General features: G+C 36.3%; 1 protein-coding gene across 2 annotated transcripts in view; it reads left to right on the forward strand.

Moving 5' to 3' along the window:
- The window catches only part of sec14l2 (SEC14-like lipid binding 2), a 26,212-nt gene extending 17,866 nt beyond the window's left edge, over positions 1 to 8,346 (forward strand). For both annotated transcript variants that reach the window (XM_015391966.1, XM_015391965.1), the window contains 3 exons: positions 6,247 to 6,386; positions 7,344 to 7,513; positions 7,608 to 8,346. In XM_015391966.1, the coding sequence (XP_015247452.1) occupies positions 6,247 to 6,386; positions 7,344 to 7,513; positions 7,608 to 7,783 (486 nt within the window). In that variant the 3' untranslated portion in view covers positions 7,784 to 8,346. The remainder of the gene's footprint in view (positions 1 to 6,246; positions 6,387 to 7,343; positions 7,514 to 7,607) is intronic.
- Positions 8,347 to 9,331: the final 985 nt, after the last annotated feature.

Consider the following 9,331-nt stretch of genomic DNA (forward strand, 5'->3'; position numbering starts at 1 on the left):
TCTCACCGACCAGCAGTCTACAGACTGACCAATGTTGCAATGTTTATTTCAAAGAAAATTTTGGCGAGGATCAAAAAATGTAAAATATTTTGTATTTTGTCCCTGATATTTCGGGCAGGGACAAAGCTACAATGGTGCTGACACCAGAAAACCATTCTATGACATCTTACCTTTACAGACGTACCAAAAGTTTCTTCTTAAATCTAATAGCTGTGAGGCTATAAGTTATTTACTTTTGTGTGTTTTTTGTCAGGCAGAAATGTATTTATACCCCCTTAGGGTGTAAGAGGTTAAGGACAGTAGAAAATTTATTTTTTAAACTCGGTCCTTAGTTATTTGAATCAATCTTTAGTACCGTAGTTAAAATGAGAATTGGCGAAAAGCATATTTATCCATATGTAGATTCTTTCAGTTTGTGCGATTTCTGGCTCTTATTTTGAGACCAAAATTGATGTTGTGTCTTTTTTGCCAAAGCACTTTGTTACACATTTTTGTCTGTGTCCCCTGTATGACTTCTGACAATTTTTAAGGGACTTCCAATGGCTTACTTTCAACAGCTCAATAATCTTACTTAACTTGTGCAAGACTTAGATTTGTAAAGTGCACAACTATTTGTGTCTTCAATCGACAACCTTCCAAGTCTTTAGCATATTAGCAGGACCGCCACATCCTGGTCGGTCTGCAATTTTCCTATCCTCTCTCCATCTCCAGGTGATGGATTTAACTGAGGTTTCTAGATGATTCCAAAGTTTGGGACATTGCTGTATAACCTAACCTGATTTAAAACTTTTCAACAACTGCAACCCATACCATCGCCTGTTCTTCGATTTTCTCTAAAAGGCTTCTGAGGCCTTCAGATAACTGAGGAATGTATACTGAATGGAGATAAGGTTTATAAAGTAATTTTGAATGCAGCTGGTTGCATTGGATTTGATTACAGTATTAAGACCTCAATGCCAAGGAAAAATTACACTTTTAAATAATTGTAACGAAGGAAAGGGAAATCACAATAATGTTGAGCTTTTGGTAGTTCTGTTACATGAAATCCCCATAAAACACATTGGACTGTGGAAGGGATATGGTACAAAATATGAAGCTCCTAATCGTTAGTTATAAGGCATGAAATCGTTAGTCAGATTTATTTGTCCATCGATGTCTGCATAGTCAAAGAATATATTATAGTAAATTATAGTAAAACGGTAAATAGACAGCTTATTTTGAGTCTTTTTACTCTAACTGACCACTCAAGGCACACTTTATAGACTGAAGGTTAAGCACTCCATTAGTTACAGTAAGGGTTTGCTTTTTGGTTTGGAGCACGGTGTCATTTTTTTAGAGAAATATCTGGAATGCTGACTCATTTATGCAGAACAGACTTTCCTGTTGTAAGCTTAGATGTTTATAAGCCCAGAGAGAAGATACCAACTCTGAATGCTTACAAAAGGCTTCCTTGTCAAACATTAACTTAGCATGCACTATAAAATATTCAAACAGTCATATGTATCAATGTTATGTATGATATTACATCAGAAAATAGGAGAAATTGTTGTTTCTCAATCTGTTGTTACTGGATACGGGTCCGATTCCAACTACAGCCATTCAGCCCGCAGTAGATTTAAAAAGATGAAAGGAATAACCCTTAAGCAAAGACGCAGAAATAGTTAACAGTGGCTTCTTTGGAACTGTTAGATTTCTGTTTAATGTCTGAAATATTGAATCTTACTGTATTTTTTTATCATTATCATTGCATTGTCATGTAGTTTGATAGCAGCTTGCAGCTTTGCTTTTAGTGAAACACTGTCAGGCTAATATGTACTATGGTCAGGTGTTATAGGGAGTTCACATTTGACTTGCAAAGTTACTTTTATGGAGGCTTATTAACCACCAGATTTACCTGTCTTGACCAAGCAGCTAATACAATAAATTGATTTTCCTACACAGGAATACAGTCATATCCCATAAGGGAAGATAAATCTAACAGGATTTCCTGTAATACTTGGTCAGTTAATGTTTGGATAATATTTCACACATGGAAGGTAAAGTAAAAGCTATTCCTAAATGTTTTTTTTACAGGATTATTCAGTTTGAATTCATGCCACTGCTGTCCTGCCTGGCTTTGTTGGTAAAGCAAAAGCATTTCATATTACTTAACCTGGCAGATCAGAGATTATTAGTAGCAGATGCAGTACAGGCATGGGCCGGTAGATGATTCCCAATATATAACTTTAAGTAAAAATACAACACTTGTGATTCAGTTCAGTTTATATATAGCATCAAATCACAACACAAGTCATCGACAGATAACCTTGCGCTGCAAGCTGGATTGTCATTAGATCTGAGTTTTCAGTCTCAGAACAAATCCATCTTCAAAGACCCCCACTAATATGTCCGTCTTGTAACAACCAGAGAATCGGACCAATGACATTACAGCAATGTTTTTGGGGGCGGGACATGTAGGAATGATGACAGTCAGAAGGGCCTTGCGGGGGAATTACAAACATGCTACGCTGGAGGACTCACCTGTAGATACTGGAATTGACTTTGTTTTAGCTAAAATACTGACAATTTCTAGCTTAAAAAAGGAGAAAACAGATGCACTTTTTCTAAAAATCCAACAATCGTCTACATTTCAGTAAACACGTCCCACCTGTCATTACTGGTGCATGTCTGAAATGTCACAATTAGATGCTATGATTGGCTGAAAGCATATTATAGAAGGCGGGTACTAGCTGGCATGTATTGTACTAAACATCCCTCCTTTTAATGGACAGACTGAACGGCAGCCATCCCACTAACTTCAACATGTTTGACCATCAGCTCAAATGTTTGTAAAGTGAGCTTCTGAGGAGTGACAGCGGTGACAGCCAATCACACAAGATAAGACTGTGGGCCAATCAGGAGCTTGTGGGCAGTCTAAACTCAGGGAGGCGGGCTTCAGCTTGTCTGTGCACTGTAGCGTAATATTGCTTTTGGACAGTAAAAAATGCAGGGGACCAAAACGGACGTTTGAAAAAGTGCAGATTACATGTCCCCCTCACCCCCACCAAAAATTATCTCCATGCATGTAGCGACAGTGGAGAGGAAAACTACCTTTTAACGGGAAGAAATCTCTTGCAAAACCAGGCTCAGTGTGGTAAACATCTGCCGAGGTTGACTGGGGTTCAATGAGACAGAAGCAGACAAACAGAAAGAAGCGAGAAGAAGAAGAAGAGATACAAAGAAGAAGAGATACAAAAGTCCAGCAAAGAAGAGATACAAAAGTCCAGCAAAGACACAGCCAGACAGACGAGCCCCAAGCTGTTCTAGTCACAGTAAAAGAAACAGGCCAAGCTCCAACATCTATAAACAGAGATGTCGATGGCAGCAGCGCAGCTGATATTAAAATGGGAGCAATTCAAGTTAGGTGATAATTAATAATTTAGAAACCTTTTTGGAAAGAGTAACTTTTCAAACTGTAACTGGCCCATGCCTAAAGTAGTGCCAACCTAATGGTAGCTGCTATAGGAGTCCCAATCTAGGAGATGATTAGAAAACTGACCCGTGTTTGTCACTGTTTCTTCAGATAAAAAATTGGGCCCAGGACAAATGAAGAACACAAGGAGGCAAATTCATTTTGACTGCATGCAAGAATCTAGAAGTTAACTCTGGCTCCAAATGCTTTGGGCTTTTTCTCTGCTTGTTCCTTTAACTTTTCCTCCAGTTAGCTAGCTGATTGTTTTGTTTTCACAGTGTATCGGAATGTGTTGGCTTGCTTGGGAAGTCCCCTCTGTTCACATTGTTATTACATGATAATAGACAACATGTTGTGTTTCCATGTGTGGAATTGGATTGTAGTTTACGGCACCAGGATTTCAACTTTTAATATACAATACAGACAATCTAGAGGGTATTGTTGAGCCCATTTTTCTCTTACTACTCTTTCTTTTTAATAAGTTTTTTTTTTCATTTAAGCAATAAGTAATTTAATAAATGATTTTAAACTGCATAAGTAAGGGACAGAAATAAAAGTGCTAATCCAAACGTCTTTTTCAAAACGGACAGAGATTGTACTGGTGTTTTTTGAGTCTAGCTGGATAAGAGAGTTCATTTGCTTTGATAGTAAACCACCTATGTATTTTGCAAACTATAGAGCGCACCTCACTATAAACTGCGCCCACAAATTATTTTTTTGTGTGTGTGTGTGTGAAAAAACAGAAAAAAACCCAAACATACTGGGCTATAAGCCGCTAACATCTACTGAACTGTCTCCCACCAATCCTGCAGGGGGAGCTCTACATACTCTGGAGTAGGGATTAAGAAGAAATCTAGCTCCTGTTAGCTTGTTGGCTCACGGCAGTTAGAGCTTTTTTTGAAAGATGGGGCTTTGTCAGCTCTTTATTTCAGCTCTCCAGTCTTGAGTTGAGCCCAGTCTTTTTTTTTTTTCCGGCAGCTTTAATGAGGCAAATAAATGGAAAAATGTGTGAATTCAGGACATTTGTTCTCCGTCGTGGCTGCTGCTAGCATGTTCTCATGCTAAATGAAAGTTAGGCCCTTATTCTTTTATTTCCAACTGTGACTTCTTCCTCTGGCGGTTAGGAAAAGTCCACAGAAAAGCAGCAGCTTCTTATAAATCACAGGGTTTAAAGCAGAGGTCTTCAATAGACCCCTAGGGGATCCACGGAGGTACCGATGATGGTCGCGAAAGTTTTGGTTAATTAGACTTTTTTTTCTTTTTTTTTGATTCCCCCCCTGAAATTTTTTCCACTAATTGAAATATCTTTAAATAAACTTTATCATGAATTAAACACACTGTAGTTAACAGATTAATGGAGGCAGAAGATGTCTTTCAGTCATCAATGCACACATTTAGCGACACACAGGAGCCCGTTTCATCCACAACACCTGTCCCATCAACCAGGAATCAGAATGAGAAATACTTTAATAATCTCAGGGAGAAATTACTTTCATTACATTACTACTACATCTGTGATAGAGTGACTATAGGACCAGTTTGATATAACACAATTTCATACAATATATATAATTAGGGGGTCCCCGCTCCATCTTGCCATCAGTTTGGGGGTCCTTGGCCTGGAAAATGTTGAAGACCCCTGGTTTCGAGCATGAGAAAAAAGTAGCAGCTTATAGTACGGAAAATTGGTTTAGAAATTAGCAGAATATTACTTGAGAGATTTCTTTAATAACTAAAAAAGTATTCAACAAATTGGAAATTATGTTTGCTAAATCTCTCCCACACTAAAGATACTGCGGACCCCCCCCACCCCCCTCAAAATTGGCATTTTTAACCTAAAAAAAGTTATTTAGTTTTATAAAAGAAATACTCAGGCGAATAAGTATTCATTCATTCGTTCATTTCATATTTATTTCATTCAAAAAAATACTTTAAAATACAAATATACAACCCTAGTCACATTTCCAAATCAATCGGTCTAACATGAAAACAAAAAAGTAGAAAGAAGAACAATCTTATATCTGCCTCTTAATTCATTTTTCAACAACTTTGCATTGGTTCTGTTATTTTTATTTACATCCATCTTTTCTAAACTATCCACATCCACTGTGATTATTTATTTTATATTAAAGTATGTTTACTTATTTTGATAATCAAAACCTAACACCATCATTATGTCCATGAACTCTATCATGCATTCCTACCATTGTACTTCATTATGTGTTCAGTATGGGTTAAAAGCATAAAAATAGTGCAACCTTTGACCTCTCCACAAAAAGCAGCTTTTGATAACATTCAGAAATTGCAAACATGGAAAAAAAACTTGAAAAATGTTGAGCCTTATCTATTTTGTAAGGTTTTTTTAAAGCTTTTTGAATTGTGCAAATCTTACATCATGAAAGTGTTTTAAGATGTACAACCTTCATTTGAGGGATTCTTTTTTTTATTTCCTTTTCTCTATGGTGATATCCAGACAACACTTTTTATTCCTGTAGTCATGTACTTATGTTGTAGTAAGTTTTAAGGTTATTTTATTGCATTATTTACTGTTTTTGTGGTTTAAGTTTGTGTGAATAAATAAAAACAAAGATGTAAAACAGATAATCATTTTGTGCTTTATGTAATATGCTGTTGAATATTTAATTAAGAAGGTTTTGCACAAGAGCAAAACAATAACAAGCGGTCATAGATGTGACAGCACCGTAAGTCAAGCCTCTTTTCCCTCGATTTCTTCTTAACCTTCAGCTTTAAGTTTTTTATTACCTGTATTATGACTTTTTCTGACTCTTATGCAGATCAACCATGTTGGCCCAGTACCTCCTTCCTACTATGTGCGGGATCATATCAAAGTGGATTATGAATGCTGTGTGACCGTCAATCGAGGTTCTTCCCAACAACTGGACTATGAGATCTTGTTCCCAGGCTGCGTCCTCCGGTCAGTGTGACAATTAAGCCTACGTTTAAAATGACCTCTGTTTGAATGGCCTATGTTTTATATGCAATACAAGACAAATCTTCCATTTTGTTGATGCAAACCAAGAAAACATAAATATTTTCCATGTAAAATGGGGAACTACTATTTCCAACTGCTCAACCTTTTGCAGCAAGACCAGCTGAATGTTTACTTATGACAATGTTATTGTTTTGACAAGAGATTAAGTTGATGTATCACTCAAAATGCATTTCCTGTATTCAATCAATCTGATTTCTAAAAATGAGGGGACATGAATTTCCACTGCTGTTTATGTGGATCTCAGATTTTTTTGTTTTTTAGTCAGCTCTGCTTCTGCCTTTTCTTCCATGGGTTACAACTGTTTCTCCCTTTCAGTCTCCATGCAGAAGAGTGCGCTACTATCAAAGATTCTAGAGGTCATTAGATTATTAGAAATATAAAAACCCATTTTTTTCATCATTGAAGATGCTAAAATCATTTGGTTATCTTAAAAAAGGAATTGAGTTGTGATGTTCACAAAGCAGAGCAGCAGTTGCAACCTGTCTTCAAGAAACTCAATTTGCAGTCCCACTGTTGATCAGGGGGTATCATTACAGTGACAAATTGCACTTTTAAATACTTAAAAGGGGGGGGGTTGTTAAGATATGATGACAGCAGAGGTGATTGTAGGATAAATTTACCAGGGGCCAGGGTGGGGCGAGGGGGGGCAGGGTTCTTTCATGGTTGCACATAAAATATAAAACACAAAAACAGATGCAACGTTTAGTATATTAAGTGAACCACAAAACTATGACTACAGACTGCTAATTTATTAGCTAAAAGCTGTAATCCTATTTCCCTTTCCTTTCTTTGGGCATTCATCCAGCATGTGTTATAATATCAGGCTCTATAACAGTAAAACAATTTTTTATTAATCTGTTTTATCTGTGATTCTTTAAGGTGGCAGTTTGCTTGTGAAGGTGCAGACATTGGTTTCGGGGTGTTCCTTAAGACGAAAAAGGGGGAGTGGAAGAAGGCATCTGAAATGGAGGAAGTGATTCCCAGCCAGCGGTATAACGCTCATTTAGTACCAGAGGATGGATCTCTGACCTGTGAGCGTCCAGGAGTTTGTGAGTAGCTTATCCGTTTTGTTTTTTTTAAAGTCTCCACAACATAAAGTCCTCTTCTCTTTTTTTAAAATGCTTCACTTTCTGCTAAAACCAGATGTGCTGAGGTTTGACAACACGTACAGCATCTTCCAGGCCAAACGAGTCAGCTACACCGTGGAGGTGCTGCTCTCTGACCAGTTACAGTCACAGAGGGAAGGCCATAGCAACGGGAACAACAGGAAGTCCAGCAGCCAAGCGGAAGATGACGACAGCAGCCAGACACAAATGTGATGTTGGTTAAGTTCAGGGATGTTGAGTGGCTTATGATCGGCACAGCCTGACAAACTTGATGGAAACCCAGCCACATCTGCATTAGCTCACTAATTTTCAGTTGTTTGTAGGGCTGTAAAAGTCAGGGTCTGGTACAGAACTCTGTTTGGAGTGTTTTGTACATCGACCAACCAAAAAAATAAAATAGTTCAAATGCTTGGTTTTTCTTCTCCTATTTTAAACAGAAAAAATAAGTAATGAAAGTGTTCTTAAAATAAAGTGGTTCTCATTGAGTGAGCAGGATACATTATTGAGAAGCAAATTTGTCAACTTCCAAATTAAATAAAAAATTAAGATGCTCGCATTTAAAACTAATTTGGATATATATACTATAAACTGCAGTATGTGCGACTGAGAAGTTGATGTTTTTTTTATCTACTTGGTTTTTGTTGCAGCTAATAACTGCAAAAATCTTGCTCAGGGTGAGAATAATAGTAGCCAGCAGTAAATACTGTCTTCACTCATGTACCCATCTGGATGATTTGGTGCAAAAACACAAATGCTACAACCCTAATTATTATCAAAGGCTATTAAATAAATAAGATAAACATTTAAAAACATTACTATTTATATAAAGCTGCAAATGCATACACTAATTGAATACATTGTCTCTACATTTTCATACTTTATAAACTAGTCATACATAACTAAATAGATGCTAAAATCGTTGTGTGTTTAGATTGTGATTCAAAGGTTTCATGATTATTGAAAGGATTCAGTTGTTGTCATAAGAACTCATCACTTTTGTGATGATAATTTTCATAATGGAAACATTTGGACAGCATGACTGTAATTTTCCAACTGTTTCCTCCTTATGAATAGAAACAAATGGGTATCAACATTAAAAAATATGACTGAAGGTTGTTATTTTCTGCTGTTTAGCATTTCTGTTGCACTTTTCAATGCTACTGATGTGCTAAAGGAGTCTCATTGATGATGGGGAAGTTGTATTTTTGTAAGTAGTTCTGTATGTGAGGCTCTGATTATCCAGCTATTGGTGCATTTCCAAAAAGATTGTCAATTTTTATCATCACTTTTATCATTATTGTGATAACTATTGCAAAATAGAGCAATATATTTAAAATCCACATCATATATTTTTGTTAAACCAAATTTATTCAGTATTTATTGAATAATTTAACATTCATAAAAACAGAGGTGAGAACACAGGTTAGGAAAAGTTGATTGGTGTGTAGTTCAACTGTATGTTAACCAATCAGATGCTAGGGTCTGGATAAACACCAAGTTATAGCTAAAGAAGTTATTCCACGATTGACAGTAGCATGACAGAGATGTGACTTAATTCAATACTTTCTGAAGTTTTTCTGAATTATTTTAAAACGTTAACTATTTTGATTAATAGTTTTATATGTTTAATAATTTGTGTTTTTTTTTATTCTTGTCACATTTACATGGATTTTTTTTCTTCTAGATATCGATTTTTATTTGACAGACCAATATAAACAAATATTTAATAGCACTTAATCATTTTAGATGGCCTTACTTAGT

Source organism: Cyprinodon variegatus, unplaced genomic scaffold (genome assembly GCF_000732505.1).
Source record: "Cyprinodon variegatus isolate N-32 unplaced genomic scaffold, C_variegatus-1.0 Scaffold567, whole genome shotgun sequence".
NCBI classification, from domain to species: domain Eukaryota; kingdom Metazoa; phylum Chordata; class Actinopteri; order Cyprinodontiformes; family Cyprinodontidae; genus Cyprinodon; species Cyprinodon variegatus.